Below are 21912 nucleotides of genomic sequence, written 5' to 3'. Positions count from 1 at the left end.
CCCCACACCAAATTACACTTCTTACATTTAAACTTCAAAATTCAGTATCAAAATTAGGACGTTCAGTCTGCACAATAACATATTATATTCTCTCAAAACAAAAATGTAAAATGCCTAAAGTAAAATTATATGCAATTTTTTGGATGACAAGACAACTTTGATATTCAAAGTGCTAATTTTCATTTGACTTCATTTTTGCATGTTGTCACTGGTCAGAAGATCTTATCCTAAAGGGATTATGTGGAAGGTATTTTGACACTTAATCAAAACACTCCATTAGTTACACAACATACACAGCAGAATAAGCCACATTTATATGGTATGTTTGTTTATTTAGATTTGGTAGCTGAGCTGAACCAGACAGTTATAGAAGTGCAGAGGACGAATTCAGTGATGGCGGAGTAGAACTATTTCAGCAAGTCCTGTGGCAGGTTGAACTTCCTCAACTGGCGAAGGAAGTACAACCTCTGCTGGGCCGTTTTAACAATAGAGTCAATGTGAATGTCCCACTTCAGGTCCTGAGAGATGGTGCTGCCCAGGAATCTGAATAAGTGAAGTGAAAGTGATATACAGCCAAGTATGGTGACCCATACTCGGAATTCGTGCTCTGCATTTATCCCATCCAAAGTGCACACACACAGCAGTGAACACACACACACACCGTGAACACACACCCGGAGCAGTGGGCAGCCATTTATGCTGCGGCGCCCAGGGAGCAGTTGGGGGTTCGGTGCCTTGCTCAAGGGCACCTTAGTCATGGTATTGAGGGTGGAGAGAGCGCTGGACATTCACTCCCCCCACCTACAATGCCTGCCGGCCTGAGGCTTGAACCCGCAACCTTTGGATTACGAGTCCGACTCTCTAACCATTAGGCCACGACTTCCCCAATAACTCCACTGTTGTTACAGTGCTGTTCAAGATGGTGAGTGGGGGGAGTGTAGGGGTGTTTCTCCTGAAGTCCACGATCATCTCCACAGTTTTGAGCGTGTTGAGCTCCAGGTTGTTAAGACTGCACCAGAGAGCCAGCTCCTTAACCTCCTGTCTATAGGCAGGCTCATAACCGTCCTGGATGAGGCCGATCAATGTGGTGTCGTCTGCAAACTTCAGGAGCTTGACAGAGGGGTCTTTAGATGTGCAGTCATTGGTGTACAGAGAGAAGAGCAGTGGGGGGAGAACGCACCCCTGAGGAGCTCTAGTGCTGATCGTACAGGTGCTGGATGTGTATTTTCCCAGCCTCACTAGCTGATGCTTGTCTGTCAGGAAGCTGTTGATCCAGTGACAGACGGAGGTGGAAACGGAGAGCTCAGTCAGCATCAGTCAGCGTGGGCTTTTCTGTTTACAGTTGCTGGACTCGCTGCTCGGGATGGAGATGAAGATCGCCGAATAAAGGCTTGGATTTGGGTCTGTTCCTCGCAGTTGTATGGATTCTGAAGATCTGGATTACAGCGCACAAATAAAATAGTTTCTTTTCGTAATTATGTTGTGGTTTTGGTGTTTTTTATAGTTCTATTGTCAGTCACAGCATGTCGGAGAAAACGCTTTTTGTGGCCCATGGCAAACAAAGTAAACATTACATGTCAAGTAAAACGATCTCAAATGTTATTTATTTTAAGGTTTAAAGTGGTCTTGTTTAACATTATATATAGGCCTATTATTGGAAACGAGCTGGCAGCAGAAATCACACAACAAAACAAAATGTTATCATTTCATATTAAGTCACCGAGTAAACAATTTAATGATGCAATTGAAAAAGTAATTGATATGACAGCTAAAAACAACTAATAATAAAATGAATGCCGTGATTTCAATATTCATAAGGATTCATTTTTAGATGTTGTCAATACGTCAATTTTGTACGTTTAAATGCTGAAAATACGTCAGTATTGTACATTTTAGTGCCTGTAAAAACGTAAGTAAATGTACGTTTTATGGAACCACATTTTACGTAAAATACATACGAATTATCATGAGATCATGTTGCAGCTGATCATGCAGATGTAAGAGAATAAGATCATGATATCGCAATATGATATCATAAGAATATCTTTCTGAATAAACTGACACAGCTCTCTGTACCCACCTCCATCTGTCAGTGGATCACCAGTTTCCTGACAGACAGGCAGCAGCTAGTAAGGCTGGGAAAATTCTCATCAAGAATTCACGCCTCTAAACAGTCTAAATGTATGGTTCTTGGCCAGAACAGAATAAGCTGAAATGTGGACCAGACCTTTAGCCATTTAGTCCAAAAAAATCCCCTACCCCTAGCAGATTTGTTTATTAGATGTTTTGGCAAACATGTTAATGCTTCCAGCAACCAAGCACTCTATAACATTTAACAAATTTCACTACATTCAAATTTCATAGATTTTCCCCCACACCAAATTACACTTCTTACATTTAAACTTCAAAATTGAGTATCAAAATTAGGACGTTCAGTCTGCACAATAACATATTATATTCTCTCAAAACAAAAATGTAAAATGCCTAAAGTAAAATTATATGCTATTTTTTGGATGACAAGACAACTTTGATATTCAAAGTGCTAATTTTCATTTGACTTCATTTTTGCATGTTGTCACTGGTCACAAGATCTTATCCTAAAGGGATTATGTGGAAGGTATTTTGACACTTAATCAAAACACTCCATTAGTTACATAACATACACAGCAGAATAAGCCACATTTATATGGTATGTTTGTTTATTTAGATTTGGTAGCTGAGCTGAACCAGACAGTTATAGAAGTGCAGAGGACGAATTCAGTGATGGCAGAGTAGAACTATTTCAGCAAGTCCTGTGGCAGGTTGAACTTCCTTAACTGGCGAAGGAAGTACAACCTCTGCTGGGCCGTTTTAACAATAGAGTCAATGTGAATGTCCCACTTCAGGTCCTGAGAGATGGTGCTGCCCAGGAATCTGAATAAGTGAAGTGAAAGTGATATACAGCCAAGTATGGTGACCCATACTCGGAATTCGTGCTCTGAATCAAAGTGCACTCACACAGCAGTGAACACACACACACACACACCGTGAACACACACCCGGAGCAGTGGGCAGCCATTTATGCTGCGGCGCCCAGGGAGCAGTTGGGGGTTCGGTGCCTTGCTCAAGGGCACCTTAGTCGTGGTATTGAGGGTGGAGAGAGCGCTGGACATTCACTCCCCCCACCTACAATGCCTGCCGGCCTGAGGCTTGAACCCGCAACCTTTGGATTACGAGTCCGACTCTCTAACCATTAGGCCACGACTTCCCCAATAACTCCACTGTTGTTACAGTGCTGTTCAAGATGGTGAGTGGGGGGAGTGTAGGGGTATTTCTCCTGAAGTCCACGATCATCTCCACAGTTTTGAGCGTGTTGAGCTCCAGGTTGTTAAGACTGCACCAGAGAGCCAGCTCCTTAACCTCCTGTCTATAGGCAGACTCATAACCGTCCTGGCTGAGGCCGATCAATGTGGTGTCGTCTGCAAACTTCAGGAGCTTGACAGAGGGGTCTTTAGATGTGCAGTCATTGGTGTACAGAGAGAAGAGCAGTGGGGGGAGAACGCACCCCTGAGGAGCTCTAGTGCTGATCGTACAGGTGCTGGATGTGTATTTTCCCAGCCTCACTAGCTGATGCTTGTCTGTCAGGAAGCTGTTGATCCAGTGACAGACGGAGGTGGAAACGGAGAGCTCAGTCAGCATCAGTCAGCGTGGGCTTTTCTGTTTACGGTTGCTGGACTCGCTGTTCGGGATGGAGATGAAGATCGCCGAATAAAGGCTTGGATTTGGGTCTGTTCCTCGCAGTTGTATGGATTCTGAAGATCTGGATTACAGTGCACAAATAAAATAGTTTATTTTCGTAATTATGTTGTGGTTTTGGTGTTTTTTATAGTTCTATTGTCAGTCACAGCATGTCGGAGAAAACGCTTTTTGTGGCCCATGGCAAACAAAGTAAACATTACATGTCAAGTAAAACGATCTCAAATGTTATTTATTTTAAGGTTTAAAGTGGTCTTGTTTAACATTATATATAGGCCTATTATTGGAAACGAGCTGGCAGCAGAAATCACACAACAAAACAAAATGTTATCATTTCATATTAAGTCACCGAGTAAACAATTTAATGATGCAATTGAAAAAGTAATTGATATGACAGCTAAAAACAACTAATAATAAAATGAATGCCGTGATTTCAATATTCATAAGGATTCATTTTTAGATGTCGTCAATACGTCAATTTTGTACGTTTAAATGCTGAAAATACGTCAGTATTGTACATTTTAGTGCCTGTAAAAACGTAAGTAAATGTACGTTTTATGGAACCACATTTTACGTAAAATACATACGAATTATCATGAGATCATGTTGCAGCTGATCATGCAGATGTAAGAGAATAAGATCATGATATCGCAATATGATATCATAAGAATATCTTTCTGAATAAACTGACACAGCTCTCTGTACCCACCTCCATCTGTCAGTGGATCACCAGTTTCCTGACAGACAGGCAGCAGCTAGTAAGGCTGGGAAAATTCTCATCGAGCACCCACACCATCAGCACAGGCATCACCATCTCTCAGGGTTTGAAGTGGGACACTCACATAGACTCCATTGCTAAAAAGGCCCAGCAGAGGCTATACTTTCCACTCGCCAGCTGAGGAAATTAAATCTGCCACAGGAGCTGCTGATATAGTTCTACTCTGCAGTCATTGTTTCCATCCTCTGCACTTCTATAGCTAGAAGATGGCAGCAGATAATCTGGACTGCCGAACGAATACACTGGTACAACCTTGCCCATTCTTGCCTATTCTCCAAGATCTGTACTCATTCAGAATGAGAAAAAGAACTGGCGAAATCACACTCAGCCCACTTCTTTTTCGAACTGTTGCTGTCTAGTTGGCTCTATAGAGCACTGAGCACCACAACGGCCAGGCAAAATAACAGTTTCTTCCCTCAGGCAATCCATCTCATGAACAGTTAACTTAGAAATAAACATGAAATACACAACACTATTTATACATTATTTAACACACACCTCTTTTTACATTTCCTTGCATTTGTACATAACACACATGTACACACAAATTCCATCTATTATCTACTTCGTAGATACATATATATATATATATATTACTTAACCTATTGTCTTGTCTTGTCACTATTATTCTGTTTGTGCTGTGGAAGCTTCTGTAACCAAAACAGATTCCTTGTCTGTGTTAACAATAACGTGCTTTCGGATTCGGATTTCTGATATGGTAATTTTTGTGATAAGACGAGTAATTTTCATATTCAAATAGCTCATTTTAATTTTTTTTTGACTGCACATCACACTGGTCAAAACTGTCAAAAAGCTAATTTTGAAGCAAATTTTTTTACATTGAATCGTTAGTTTGGGAGATATTTTTGTTGTTGTTGTTATCATAAAATAATATAGTCTAAACTAATATTATGCCTTGTCTATGGTGGCTGAGACAGCACAACATGCTGCAAATACGGAAACACATGCAAATTGAAAAAGCACCAGGAAATTAAGAAAACATCAGTTTGACAACACGTGCTGCAAATACTCAAAATACAGAAAGTGCTGAACATACTCACAGCACAATCAAATACAGAAATGGGCTGTAAATACTTATTACACAACCAAATACAGAAACGTGCTGCACAGTGCAGCCAAATACCAAAAAGTTTTGTAAGCAGCACACAACAGAAATGTTTCAAGGAGACTCCAAAAACCCTTACAAAAATTAACCATGGTTTTATTTTAGTAAAAGTGTAGTAACCATGTTTTTGGTGTATTGATTACCATTTGTATAACCACAGTTGTACAAATACCATGGTTATGGTTAGTGTAGCATAACCACAATTAAATGGGGTTAAGCGCAATAGACTTCCGTATTCTGTTCAACGAGTCTCATCATTTCCATTTTAATAATTTTGCATATGCTTCGCTAGATTGCTTCGTTTTACTTAAGATGATTATAACCAATGTCCATTACATATAAGTATTGATATCTAAAAGTGTATTATTATTATTTTTTTCATTAGTATTTAGATTAAATAAAATGTCAACAATAAAAACATCAACATTTTGTTGTTACAGCCTTATTCCAAAATGGATTAAATTCATTATTGTCCTTAAAATTCTAAAAACAATAGCCCATAATAACAACGTGAAAGAAGTTTGTCTGAAATCTTTTCACATTTATTACAAATACAAAAAAATATTTATATATATAATAATAATAATTAACATGTACAAGTATTCCTTCGCTCAATACTTTGTTGAAGCACCTTTGGCACCAATTACAGGCTCAAATCTTTTTGGGTATGATGCGACAAGCTTCATCATCATTTGGCAATTATCTGCCATTCCTCTCCTCTTCACCTCTCAAGCTCTCTGAGGTTGGATGGGGGCAGATGCAAATTTTCCCATTTCTCCAGAAATACTTGTGTTCAATCCCAGGCTGTGGCTGGGTTACTCAAGGACATTCACAGAGTTGTCTATAAGCCACAATTGCTTTGTGCAGTCTGAGGTTCTGAATGCTCTGGACTAGGTTTTTGGTGCATTGAGCTTTTCTTCTACTCTGCCGAGTCCCTCAGTCCCTGCCACTGAAAAACTGCCCCAAAACATGAAGCTGTTACCAGCACACTTTACTTTTGGGATGGTACTCTGCAGGTGATGACCAGTGCTGGTTTCCTTCAAACATGATTCTTAGAATTGAGGTTCGTTAGAACAGAGAATCTTGTCCTTTAGGTGCTGTTCTGCAAATTCCAAGTGTGTTTTCATATGTCTAACTCATAAATGTGGCATAAAGGTGTATGAGCTCAGATTACTGAATTATCACTAGTAGCGACTACACCACCCCTGGCTAAACACCTGGGGAAATACTAATCAAAGCAAGGCACACAAGCTTGTTCACTCCTACAAATCACCAAACAAAGAGGCGTGGATACAGACCAGTGATATTTTATTAAATCATAAATGATAAAACATAGACCATGGCGAAGAAAGCAGTAAAATTACGACAAGTGAACCAAAGTCACAACAACAAAGACAGGCAATCAGTTAGATTAAATCAAAAGGGTGTATTCAAAGGGTCTAAATCAGGCTAAGCATTGGGCATCACAACGGAACCACGATGAACCAGCCCTCTGTGAATGAAATCTCACAAGCACCCACACACTCTAGTGGAATTACACTGCAAGCAAAACCTACACCCCACACTTTGGACAAAAAAAGAAGAGCTTCTACTCCCCGCACCAGATAGCCCGCCCACTCTGGCTCACCCTGCTCCTAAAGATGAAAAGAAAAAGATAACTACAACCAACGTTAATATTAATACACAAAACAAGGAATTAAATAAACTTTCACCAAATCAATAACAACGATAAGCAGATGAACACAAAAGGATAATCAAGACAAAGAAAAATACAAGATATATCTCCAAATTAACAACAGAAACAACAACAACCAATAATAATAACAATAATAATACAAAGTTAACAATTTCACACACAAAAGAAACAATTCAAAGCAAATTAAACTCCAATCAGAAACACCGAAACAAACACAGACAAAGATGCCAACGGAATAAATTTCCAAAAAAACTGTGAAAAATAAACAATAAGAAAAACCAAAGCAAAAAAGCAATGTCGAGGCTAGGCCATGTCACAGAGCATGCCACCCTTGCAAGGCTAAAATACACCAAAAGACAAAAATTAAAATATATAACTTTTTGAAAGCCCATAGGGATATACATAATTTTACATACCCTCAACTGGACTTCATCAAATATCCAGCAAACCGAATATATAAATTCCTTATACTGATCACTGAACGGGAAAAGAGCACATAAATCAAAAGCACCACAGACTCATTCATATTCCGTGCCCACATTAATAAAATTATGTTACCTACCAAGAAGAGGATCAGTCATCACTCATGTCACTCAACATGTATCTGCAGTTCTCTTTCCAAACAGGCAATATAACAGCATCGCTGGGGAAACCATCTCTCTTAGGTAGTCATATAAACTTCACGGACCAACACCAGCTGCACAGAAACCCGCGATACACATGCCGACCATGAACTAAACACCAAACACACATACCTCAGATTCAGAGCGGCGGGATTCTGGAAGCGACAGTGACGTAGTGACACGATATACCTCTATTCAGCGGTATCACTCAATTAACCTCCTGAGGTGTAAATTTCCTACAAACTGGCATTCACCACATATGGACAGGACCTTATATCTGCAATCTGCAAAGTTATGACGCTCAAAGTTCAATGTAAAGGGAGATACTGTCTTTTACAGAATTAGCTTTTTAAGGCCTACAACAAACGGTTGGTAGGGACTAAAACTAATGTTGGGCTACTTTAGAAAATAATTAGAGTTGTTTTAGCCGTGTAGGTTATTGTAACCTTACAATATTAAAAATACAGTGTTGGTAGCATGATCTGATAGGTAGCATTATTTGTTAGAACGCCGCATATGCTCAAAAGCTTGTCCTGAAATATGAAGCTGTTCCCGATTTAAAAGCAGAAGCTGTGTTTTGGGACACCACCTGTAAGCATATTTTATTCTTTGTTGATGTGTTTTCCATTAATAGATTCTATTGTTAATTTGTTTTAGCAAGGATGTAAACAAAGGGCAATGCTGCTTAGTTCTGCTAGCCAGTTAGCTAAAAGCTAATTCATACTTATCCATCAAACACCTACAAAGTTATTTTTAATCCCACCAGGGTACTTGGTGAGGGTGTTTGTTGGCGTTTATGTAATCAGTGTAAACTATTCTTTGATTAGAGCTTTTATAAAGCATTTACCCACATCGTTTAGATACAGGCATGCAAAATACGGTTTGATTTGGCCACTGTAATAAAGTCTCGTAGTTCTCGTTGAGTCTGATTCTGGCTCAAATTGATAAGCTAAAATTGACGCCATTGTTTACAATATACCTGAGCACATGCAACTACCCGTTATGGTAAGGGGTTTGACGTTTCCGGACAAAGTGCACTGGGCGGTTGGCAAATCACAACACACTGGACCATCTAACCAATCTGAGCCCATTGTGTATTTCTGAGGGAGGGGTTTTATAGAGCCAGGAACTTTAGGAGAACGGAATAAGCAGTGTAACACTGAATTAAGTATAAACTAATGTTAATGTTAACACTTTTAAAATGTTTGCAAGGCGGCTAAATGATGCCTGTGTTCATTTTTTTGATCAAGTACTATACATTTTTTACTTTACATTTCAGTACATTTTTTTATTTATTTAAGCACAGTACAGTATTTATTTAACTTTTAGGGACCGTACGTTTTAATCATTTAAGTTTTTTATTTACCTGTATGTAAGCACAGTGCAGTTTTAATGTTCAAACAATGGCCGACAATAATGATTATTCTTATTAGGAATAAAACTGCATTTTAAACTAATTTTTAAACTGTGCATAGCTCTAGCTGAATAATTAGGCATACTACGCTTCTGTATTTTAATGTTGGTCATTATGGTGGTACTCAGAGAGCCAAATATTTTCTGAGGTGGTACTTTGTGTAGAAAAAATATAAAAATATGTGAAAAATAATATGTAAAAAAACGAAGCATTAACACACATTACAGTGCACCCCATAAATAAAATCAACCTTCGGAAATAGCTGGTTGACCACCCCTTTAATTTGCTGGTTTCTATTTGCATGTGTTTTTCTTTAGCAGCACGTTGAGCTCTCTTGGCCACCGTATTTATCAAAAGAAAGTCAACAAATATGTTATTGTAAAGCATGTGGATTATATAGTTAGAAGATTTTAAGGAATGTAACACCGTACTGATTTTGATAAATAAACAAGGACAAAGAATTTTATAGACTCCGGAGTTTTACTGTAAGTACTTCAGTGAGAGGAAAAGGAATAAGATATGCATCAAAACTTGTGGACTAAATTTAAACCATTCATGTTTCATACACTACAAATGTAGAAAATTCTGGACTGTTGCTGTTCTGCAAAAATCACTCTGAATGATTCAGTTAATCCTGAAAGATGTGAGAAAGAACCTAATGATAACAGGAAAAGACCTCCAGAAAACTCTGCAAAGCCTTTGTTCACTATGAACAAAACACTGAAACATAAGGGTATTTCTTATGTTTGCCCAAAACTGCCTGGATGGTCCACAATGCTTCTGGGAAAATTGTCTATGGACAGTTAAGACAAAAGCTGAACTTTTAGCAAAAATGTACTGTGCTTTTAGCAACTCCAAATCAGCTTCAAGCCCTCATCTCAACTGTGAAGCATGGTGGACGGAGCGTCATGATTTAGTGATACTTTGATGCCCCAGGGCCTGGACACCATGCAACCGCAGAAGGAACAACAAATTCTAAAATATATCAAGACAATTTACAGAAGAATGTCAGGACAACAGTTCATGTCTTTAGCTTTAGACAGGTTGGGTGATGCAACAAGGCAAGGACACAAGGCACACAAGTAACTACAGAATGGCTTTAATGCCTATAAGTTATTGTTTTAATGCACTGTATTTTTACAATTTAAATTCTGACATATAGGAGTAATCTTAAAACAGGAAATATATGCACTGCATTATTGCAGCTGAATTTACTATACATTTATTATGTCAATGATATTGTCATATTTTACATATTAAATAAGGGCATACACATACAAGTACTTGAGTAAAATTACAGATACGTATAATAAAATATTACTCCAGTAAAAGTCAAAGTACTGCTTTTTAAATTTTACTCGAGTGAAAGTACAAAAGTACAATTTTTTTTATGTACTTAAGTAAAAAAGTACTGATAAATATATTTATTTTGCAATTTTATGTAGACTACTTAATTTAATTTTATATTAGCACATTTTTATAATCCTACTGCCCAAAATACCTGTAATTTTCCCAAAATGACCACTATATGGAGTCAAGATATATATATTTGTTGTTGATATGGACTACGTTGATAAGAGTGATGTAGTGATGTTCACTGTGAAGCTTACACTGCGATGTACCTGAGAGAAAACAGATTTGACCGTCTAATTTTCCCCAGTAAAAAAAAAAGTGTTTTAAAACTTCTTGTTTTGCAGATATCAGTTATATATGACATGAGAATTAGGCCTGAAGTTAGGAAGAACATTTTAAGGAAAATATAATTATATTGTCATTATTTTTTTCTTCTCAAACCTTGTCTGTGGTGTAAAAACACCCCTGGACTTTGATAATTACTGTAGTTACTGTGTTCTGAACATCACATCCTTTCTTTTTCCCTCAGATGGAATCTATCTAGGTGGCTGAATAAAAATATTTCGACTTTATATCAAAAAATTTCCTCAACTTAGCACCAGCAAGCTTGTTAGCTAGACAGTTAGCATTAGCTAACAATATTTACTTATTTTCAGTATGGTTATGAATAAACATTCACATCTGTCTGCTCGGCTCGATGATCTAAACAATATAAAAATGTGTACTGTTGATAAACAATATAAAAACAGACGTCACATAGGACTAAATGCATAGCAATTTAATAAAACTGCTAATTTTACAGCAGCGGGGAATATGAACGTGCATGAGTTATTTTATTTAATCTGTGTTATTTTAATGTTTTGTTTTTTGACCTAAAACATAGAGACACTGACATTGATCTGTGTGCATTCAAGCATTTCAGTGGGCTTAAATAGATCACCCTTTATAGCAGATTTAGTTCACAAACAACTGACAGTTTTTAGTTACAATAATTAATCCTAAAATTCGACATTAGTAACTTACTTATAGCAGCATCAGTTGCACTCGGTGGCGCAGAGGAGAGGACAAGGTGTGTGTTTATCGATAGATTGTTATAATATCTACATCTGTGCAGTTCTTTGTCTTAAATACAGTTTACAAAAAGTCATGGGAGAGCAATCGGTTTCCAAACTTCTGTAAAGTTTTCGCTGCATTCACCACTCATCACACCACAGCTGTTTCCTTCAGCGAAAGCCCTTAAAACATTATACGCATACTTTATAAAACGATCACGTTATTGCTATTTTCATTTGAAAATTTAGCTTTCAATATAGAACTTAATATTACAGTGCATGTGGCATTAACTACCATACAGTTATGCATAGAAGTGATTAAAGACAGTGACAGACAGCACTCAGTCAGTGCATATCAGAGTGATTGACAGAGATTGAAACATTGTGTGTCCTTCTCACAGACTGCTTCAGTTTTGCTGTTTTTTTTTCTTTTTTCTTTTTTTACTTTTAAAAGTTAAATCACAGCACCCACATAGTTTAATCCATTGTCCAGCCTTATAGCTGTCTTGTTTATATTGCTAATATGGATAGTCAGTGTAAGTTTAAAGTGATATGATGTTTTACGTTTACAATTTTCTGTTTGTACTTGAGCATAGAAAAAGATTTGTACTAGTAATGCAAACAGTAACATTTTTGGTTTGTACAGTAAACAGGTGTGTGTGTGTGTGTGTGTGAGAGATCAGGTAGACTTGTATTTGGCTTGTACTCGGATGTTATACCCATCTATGCAATACAGTGGAATACTGCAATAAGTTTAGTATATCCTACCCTATTAATACATTTTTGTTTGTAAATATTTATTTTTTTATTATTATACCATCATTGGGGGCTGAGCCCCCCTAAAATGAAAATCCTAGCATCGCCCTTGGTCATCGCTCAAAAAAATAAATAAATAAATAAAAACCTATCCAGATAAATCGCGCCATCTGGATAGAGTGAATTGTGGTTGGATGAGAATATAAACCTATACCATTCCGACACCCTATTGGTTTGTACGCGATCCATCGCACCTGCACATGACACAAATCACGTCACACACAAAAAAGATTATTTCTTAAAAGTTATTATTTCTCCACTACTGGCTCATTTATCAAACGGGTGCTTTCTCTTCGTCCGTTGCCCTCACAGATTCCTGCAGCTAAGCTTGGATGTACATTTACATTCCAATAAAGGTTATTGATGACATGCCTCTGAAGTTTGACTTTTTGCACCATTACAATACTTACAGGCAACTAGTCATCATATCTTCCGCTCCATGAAACACGTTAATGCTCAGTAGTACACATATATGTTTTTTTAATGTATTTGCATTGTACTAAAATGCGTTCATTTTCAGTGGGCACATATCCGGCTGAAACAGGTAGCCTAGTGCATCCCACATTTTTCAACATTAACATTTTAATATAACATTATAGTCATTATGGCCTTTAAAAAAATGTTTTTTGGAGGAGGTGGGGTAGTGCACAATAGGCCCCTGTGCCGCGGCCTAAGCTTTTGTCCTTAATGGCATTTTTTTTTTCCTTCCATTACTTTTACTTTTATACTTTAAGTAGTTTTGAAACCAGTACTTTTACACTTTTACTTGAGTAAAAAACTTGAGTTGATACTTCAACTTCTACAGAAGTCTTTTTAAACCCTAGTATCTATACTTCTACTTGAGTAATGAATGTGAATACTTTTGACACCACTGGCTATAGCACAGGAATAAACCACTCATGAATTCACTTTCTGACATTTCTGCACTCAGTAGCCAAATCTGATGCTGGCCTGTAAGCTAAAAGAGGAAATGGCAAACTTGCTTGAAAATGGTGAGATGTAAGTTTTAGTAGTTTTAGCTCAGCTCTGTTTGTGGAAGAAACATGAGTATTAAAAAAGAACTAAACTGCCCAGGGCTCAATCACTTGAGACTCTTGCAAAAACATTTCACACTTCTACTCAGCAGTATGTGTGAATTTATTATTTCACCTTTGAGGTTCAGCAAGAACTTCTATGAAGTCAGTGCAACAGCAGCGATTTAGAGTTGTTTCATTTTAAGTTTTTAATTTGTTGCAATGACAATAATTATCCAACTTAAATTTCTTCTTTGTCTTCTGACCATCAAAACAGGGAAAACACATGTTCACAACACGTTGTTTTTTTTATTTTTTTTTATTATTATTTTTTTTTTTCCAACAACTAATTCATTTTAAGTTAAATGTACTAGGTGTGTATACCAAATAACTAATTTGTTTAAGTTGAGCTAACTATTGTAACATTTTTTGCAACTTGGAATTTCTCAGTTGTATTTATTTGAACAGCGATCCAATTGCCTTGAAAAGACCAGGTAGTTCAAGTGTTACTTCAGTAAATTAAGTGCTTCAACTTTCCAGTGATAACACACATGCATGTGCTAACATAACCACAAAAAATAAATAAATAAATAAAACACTTACTGCTAAGAGTAGTGGTTAAAAAGTGCTAATGCATTTCCCTTTGCTCTGAGATCTCAGAGGGGGTTGTGTTGGGAGGCCTTTCAAGCACAGACTATAGAAAAGTGATGAACAGAACCCACAGATTACATATTTACATTTAGTTTTTGTAATATGTTTTAATATGCAATGCAGTTTGAGATTTCCTGGCTAGACAACTGAAAGAAGGTTCACTGAGTGTTTCACACAAAACAATCAACTTCCTCTTCTTGACAGTAACGTGTCACCACAGCAGGGCAGACTTCATCCGTCTGCTGCTATGGAATTTGGTCACGTTCTCAAGTTATTCATGACAGTTCTGATCTCCAGCACAGGTATCAAAACCTGTTCATTTTGACTAATGCCCAAACGCATGACTGTAGACTGTTGAAAGTGAAGTTTAATTTCCAGGGTAGATGTATGTTGTTTGTATACAATATTCAAAATGTATGCTTCTTTTAATCTAATTTAGAGATTACATGATGTCCATTGCAAAAGCAGTATATTTTCACATTTTTAATGTAAATATTATCAGTTATCACCAAAATATGAAAGATCTAGCAGCTGTTTACTGTTTGGATGGATTGATATGATGTTTGTTAACATGGCAACTCTGAATTTTTTTTATTGTCTTTTTATGGTTAGTGCCATTTCGCACCAGAAATGCCTTTCAAATAAATAAATAAATAAAAAGGATAAGTCAGTTCTGGAATGAAATATGCCATTTGTCTAACTAATATAACAGCTCCACCTAGTGAAGTTACTGTGCACAATAAATACATCATATAAAAAATATATATATATGTAAAAGTCAAAAGGAGCTGTGTGGTTAAAAGTTTATATGTAGCAGATATATGAATCTGATAAACAAAGGCATGATACATTCTTTAAAACTTCAATTTATTCATGTTTCTCTCCTCAGTATCCGGATCTGAGGACCATGTGTTCGTACAGACGGGGGGCTCTGTTAAACTGGACATAAAAAATAAAGCACAACCACACTTTAGTAGATTAGTCTGGATGAATGATAAATCAGAAAGTGTAGTCAGATTTCTAACTCAATCTGGAGAAATCAAACCTCACAGTTTAAGGACGGAGTGGATTTCAATGCTAAAACCTTCTCTCTAACACTGAGGAACATGCAGAAGACAGACAGTGGACTCTACAGATCAATGACAATAGGAAAACAAGAAATGTGTGTTGCTGAATACAACATATCAGTTATACGTGAGTATAATTTAGTGAAATAAAGTTTCATTTATGTTCTGGTTGTTATGACCTGTACAGAGTAGAATATCAAAATAATCGGCACTATCATGTAACAGAAACAGCACGATGAGAGTAGATATAATGTTATTTTTAGCATACTTACAGAGTTTACAATGCATTTTTTTTTCTCTTCGGTCTCAATAATTTACTTGTAAAGACTAATAATGTCACTTGGAAATGGAAGCAAATACATTTTTACATTGACTAAAATGTGAGGCTAACTTGTCACAAATTGTCATGTGATGCTGTGGTTGTTGAATTCAGTTCCCTGATCTAAAAAAACTCATGAAGGGAACTGAAAAGCATTAGAATAATTTAGTGAAAGAACAGGCAAAAAAAAAAAAGAAAAAAGGAATGGATGGATATGGGAATGAAAGTTTCATTTTATATATTTTATAAGGCATTAATTGACTAGCCAGGTCTCACCTTAGCTACAACATGCTCTTTGAAAAGTCCATTAACATAATAGTTTTTTTTTTCTTTCATATCTCAGAAATACATCAGTTTTAGGTCACTTTTTCAAAACTCCTCACATTATTCTCCTACTTTCATCTTGCCACAACAGTAAATGTCACATACAAAATGCACTAAAACTACCAAAACACTTCAAACATGCATCAAATTAAATGAATCACTTAACAATTAGTTTATCACCCAACAAAACATACTTTGTCACTTATAAAACAATGACCTAAAACACACATACATACTGTATAATCTATCTATCACGGGTTGCTGAAACCTATAGCTTCGTGCAAAGGGTTCTATATGTTTCAGATCCAGTGGATTCTCCTATTCTGAACTGGAACATCACCATGATCAGTGTTAACACCTAACTAACATCTCATGCAGTGGCCGTGATCATACAATCAGAAACAGCTACCACAGAAACAGCTGCACTCAGGAGGAAATGACATCATTTGGAATCCACACTCTAGCCCTGTATTGTATTTGAATTCTTAGCAGTTTATTCTCAAACAAAATACTGCAAAGTATCTTTAACTTTAGCACATGATTGTTTTGATTAATGTTAATGTGAAAGATTTAATTTCAGCAGAGAATCTCAAAGAAAACAACAGTTCTTTTCCTCTAAATTGGCTCTTAGTCATTGCTGGTGTATCAGTGTTGGTTTTCACAGCGGTTTCTGTAATATGCTGCTCTTTCAAGAAACGTAAAAGGGGAACGTCTGCCTTAATGGAAAATAAATGACTGTGGCCTCAGTATGATCTTTGGTATGTAAGTCACTTTCTAAATCTATTCTATTCTAAATCCCTTAGGTGCTCAACAGAATGATCATACGGGTTGTGTACAAGTTCATGTAATAGATGGATCATCTGCCTCTGAAACAGACCATGCAATTTATTCAATAGTGTATTATTCAACAGTCATAGAAGACGACCTGTGCATAAATAGCAAAGGTTTTTCAATAATCTTAAAATAATTGTTAACATATTTTTTATGCTACATATACTATGCCAAGCATGCAAATATAAGTCATTCATTAGTAATGAGTGATAATATGAGTGATAATTGTTTTGTTGAAGTTTCCTTATTACCATTAAACTGTTTGTTTGTTTAATTAACTGTATTCTGACTTTACTGTACATTTTTGTTTGCACTGAAACAGCTCATAATATTAATTGAATTTATATAATCATTGGAGTATGAGTAAATAAAGGTGAAGCGGCATGTCTCTCTCTCATTGCCATGAGAAACATTTTTTTTGCAAAATTAAGGGAATGTTCCTGGTTAAATACGAGTTCAGCACTATTCAAATTTAGCATTTTGACTAATTTTTGACTCAAATGAGAAGACTGAATGATATTTTGGTCTGTTTTTCACACAAAGCAAAAGCATGACTTACTACCAGAAATCTACAGTATATGTAAGAATACATGGCCCTGTTTTTATCGGAATTTAAGAGTTTTTGGGATTTGATTAGTTATAATTAGTTAACTACATTATTTAACATGAACTAATATTAAAAAAAAAAAAAAAAAAAGCTTAAAGGATCATCAAATGGTTGTTGGGTCTCCACTGACTTCCTTTGCATGTGTATTTTCCATATTATGGAAGTCAAAGGGGACCAGCAGTTTTCTTTAAAGTGCCCCTATTATGGGTTATGAAAGGTTCATATTTTGGTTTTGGGAGTCCCCAACAACAGGTTGCTGTTGCATGCATGCAAGGTCAAAAAACACTTTAATTTTCTTATAATATGCATTTACTATTACCTTATTTGCTCAACGACTCCCAAACGATTCGTTTAACAATTCATTTGTCCAAACCCCTCCTTTGCGTGACGCTAATCTGCGGTGATTGGTCGATTTCATTTAAAGCAGTGTTTGTGAGCTTTTAACGCTCCAAAAGCGGCACTTAGTGGCAAAGAATGAATTTGCATTTTCATTCAGACCCACACGAAAATCAAGTTTTTCTCAGGTCTGCTGCGTGCAACAAGTGGGCGGCAATATGCTAATGTTTCATTTTGACATCAACATGAAACGGCTTGGGATTTGTTTTAAAAACGACTCGTTTCAATGATTCAGAGTCGACTCATTGTTTTGAGAGACAATAACTTTATACACGGTGATACGCAGGTATACGCCGTACACCCACTAGGAAAGGTCAAGAATTTGCGTATACCCACTTAAAAAAGCACGCGGAGACGTAACAACATCGCTTTGTGACAGCCCTTTCACACGTTCATTCATAAATTCACCCAGTCTGAGTTGCAAAGCACCGTCTTTTTGATAACCACGCTGTAATTTCTGTTAACGACTATTGCTAAGCTTCAAATAACTAATGTGAATCACTAAAGGAGATATGAAACGAACTACACCCTTTCAGTTTTTTCGTAAGCCTGCCCCTGAAGCTGCTGCTGCTTCGGGGGACACAGTGCAGATGACAGGAACGTTAACATTATAGAAACTACAGAAAATGAGCCAGATAAGCCTGATACTATCCCACGCGGTAAACGAGGCTGAAGTTATCGTAACGTTACCTGGTAAGTAGTACCGCATACGTCATCATTAACATATCTGTAACAGCAGGGGATTGTTGGCATATAAAAACACTGAGTGATTTCAATAAACAAAAAGTTAATATTTAGTGACTTACATTGTATTGATTGATTTTGTTCTATTTCGTCAATTAAAATAGTTTCAAACAAACTGAATGAATCTGCGGTTTAAACAAATCTAGTGAGTCAATTCAATTACTCATTCATAAAGACAGTCACTCCAGACTCCCAATGTGCATACTATCCATCCTAAATGTGATATTAGTAATTTTCAATACTATTTAGGGCAGATAGGGTGGATAGTTAGTATGCACATCGGGACACAGGGACTTGCTTTGTTCGCTCAGTGATAAATTCAGTAACTTGCCTCCACCTAATTGCAGTTTTAGTTTCATTTTTAAATTATCATTTCAGTTATTTAAATCATTGAATATTTCTGTATTCAAAATTTGATATTTAAAACATTAATCTGAACATGAATCTATGAAGTTAATTGCACTCATGCCATCTCTGAGCTTCATTGATAGTCTGTAAATACCTACAAGCCAGTTTTGTGTTCTTCTGTGCCACCTCTGTAGTGCAAATAAATTTAGTTAATACTGATTTTATTTGATCGGTAACCTATTCTGCATATTGCATTGTTTTAATTAGAAATTATAACTAAAAAAAGATTATAAAAATACACTTTTGAATTTGACATAAAAAATAACTCTGTAAATCACTTTAAGGAGTCCAATATTACTTCATAATGGGAAGGCTAATTTTTGTTATTGAGCAGAAGGTGCTCCTGATTTTTTTTACTGTGCTCCTAATTCTTTTTTAAATTAGCAGCACAAGTGCTCCTAAAAATAAAATTAAGCTTAGAGCCCTGTTTAGTGAGTGTGGTGGTGCTTATGAAGGGCTGCTCTGGGACGGGTGAGTATGAGGCTGGGAAGGAAAAAATCACAGTATTCTCACTACAAAAAACTAGACTACACCACTGGCTGTGTTACACACTGCATGAAAGGTCATGTTCAAAAATCCATAATAGGGGCACTTTAAAATATATTCTTGTGTGTTCAGCAGAAAGTTAAGGGTGAGTAAATGATGAAGGGTGAGTAAATGATGACCGTTTTCATTTTTTGGGTGAACTATCCCTTTAAGTGTGCAGATCCTTACATACTGCATATTGCCATATCACTATGTCGTTTCCAGAAAAGTTTTTGTTTTCACCTAAATCAAATGTTATGAGGATATTCCCATTTCTGGTCAACTTTTGCCTTATTAGTGAAATAGTAAATTCACACATATATTGTGGATTAGGAGTAGAAAGTGTTTTTCTGGAGTCTCAACTGACTCCGTACTGCTCATGTTTCTATCACAACCCAAGCTGAGCTAAAACTCTTTCTCACCATTTTCAAACAACTTTGCAGTTTTCTCAGTTTCCTCTTTTTAGCTTATATGCATCTTGATGCCAGGAACAGAATTTGCTGCTGTATTTGGTTTCAGGAATTTGGTTTATTTTTCTGAGTGAACTTCAGTATCTATTAGGAAGTCATTGCAACAGCAGTGATTTTGAGTTCTGTTTCATTTTAAGTTTTTAATTTGTGACAATGGCAATAAATCACAGACTCAGATTTCTTCTTTGTCTTCTAACCTTCAAAACAGGTAAAACACATGTTCATTAAAATATGTAATATTATATCATATGTATGTAACAAGAAATGTAACAAAACAACCATATATTATTTTCTTTTCTTATGCTGTCTGCATTAAAACTAATATTAATAACAAAAAATCTGAGACAATCAGTTTGAAACAGAGTATAATTCTGAAGGAGAATATTTCCTCCCTATTGTTTATTTGTGTAAGCAGAGACAAATAGCTCCAGATATGTGCATTATAGCATTACATTTTTATTATGCTAGTAACAATAAAACTCGTGAATTAACTTGGCCTGTAGTACACATTTTTCCAAAATGGTCTTCTGTCTGTCTCCTCAGGGTTCAGTGCTGAGATCTCGGTGGTTGTGCAAACAGGAAATTCTGTTCAACTGCATATACAGACACGCGAACTACCAGAGTTTGATGATTTATCCTGGAAAAATGATAAATCTGAGATTATAGTTAAATATACAAGTGAAACTAAAAGAGTAAGACTTCACTCTTCCTACAAGGACAGAGTGGATTTCAATGATACAACCTTCTCTCTAACACTGAAGAACATGCAGAAGACAGACAATGGACTTTACAGAGCAATAGCAGCTGGAGAATCAGACAACAATATTGTTACATACAGAGTGTCTGTTATTGGTGAGTGTAATTTTGTTTGCCGTGTTCAGGCCTAAAAACATTCTGTGCAAATTTATAAAGGTTTGGTAATAAAATAAAATATTTAAGAAGAAGATGCAATTGTTAATTATATATAAATATGTTTTTTTTTCATTAGTTTATGTGCAAAGTTTTAGTCATGCACATGCAGTACGTTCCATAAACAGCTATGCTACTGGAATATAATATCAAAGTGACGTGTATCGTAACCCATACTCGGAATTAGTGCCATCCAAAGTGCACACACACACACACACTATGAACACACAAATGAAGCAGTGGGCAGCCATTTATGCTGCGGCACCTGGGGAGCAGTTGGGGGTTCAGTGTCTTGCTCAAGGACACCTCAGGGTATTGAGGGTGGACAGAGCACTGGTTATTCACCCCCCCCCCCCCCCCCCCCCACCGACAATCCCTGCTGGTCCTGAGACTCAAACGCGTGACCTTTGGGTTACGAGTTCGACTCTCTAACCATTAGGCCACGACTTCCCTACAATAGTGTGAGAATGTATTATTTTCCATTTTAAACACAAGGTTGCTACTTTTATAGTTATATCATTGGATGTATATTTGTGTTACATTTAAAAAAAACAAAATGTGTTTTTCAGATGCTGTGGAGGCTCCTGTCCTGACTGTAAATGCAAACTGGACAAGCAGTGACTCCTGTACTGTGAACTTCACATGCAGAGCTCATGAGCTCATGATGAACTCCACCTATCAGAACAACAGATGCTCTCCAGAGGAAGTGACATCACATGAAAACTACACTCTCATTCTGGACTGCAGTGAGGAATCCATCATCTGTAACCATAGCAACCCTGTCAGCTGGAATGAAGATAAAATAAGCATCAAAGAACTCTGCATTAATAAAGGTAACACATACAGACACTCACTCATTTAAATCAACATCTCTCAAATCAAATAGGTCATTTTGGTTTAATAAATCTAGTCTAACTGCTCAACTGAACTGACAACTGTAGTTCTTTATGACATGTCATATTTTCCAGAGAATGACTCAAACAATGACCAGACTGAGTCATCTTTCCTGTGGCCAGTAGTTGGTTCGGTGGCAGTGTGCATTTTGATATGTCTTT

At 36.6% G+C, this 21912-nt stretch overlaps 1 protein-coding gene across 3 annotated transcripts in view; it reads left to right on the top strand.

The window, feature by feature from the left end:
* The first annotated feature begins 19977 nt into the window (after positions 1 to 19977).
* Positions 19978 to 21912, top strand: part of LOC306846110 (uncharacterized protein) — a 51661-nt gene continuing 49726 nt past the window's right edge. For 2 of the 3 annotated variants that reach the window (XM_079379228.1, XM_079379230.1), the window contains exons 1-3: positions 20017 to 20156; positions 20492 to 20800; positions 21427 to 21690. In XM_079379228.1, the coding sequence (XP_079235354.1) occupies positions 20102 to 20156; positions 20492 to 20800; positions 21427 to 21690 (628 nt within the window). In that variant the 5' untranslated portion in view covers positions 20017 to 20101. Of the gene's footprint in view, positions 20157 to 20491; positions 20801 to 21426; positions 21691 to 21912 lie in introns of all 3 variants that reach the window. The other variant, XM_079379229.1, reaches the window with a different exon arrangement.

This window comes from Barbus barbus (assembly GCF_936440315.1).
Source record: "Barbus barbus genome assembly, chromosome: 26".
Lineage (NCBI taxonomy): Eukaryota > Metazoa > Chordata > Actinopteri > Cypriniformes > Cyprinidae > Barbus > Barbus barbus.
The sequence above is the reverse complement of the archived record's forward strand: the minus strand, read 5'-3'. Positions and strand labels throughout refer to the sequence as shown.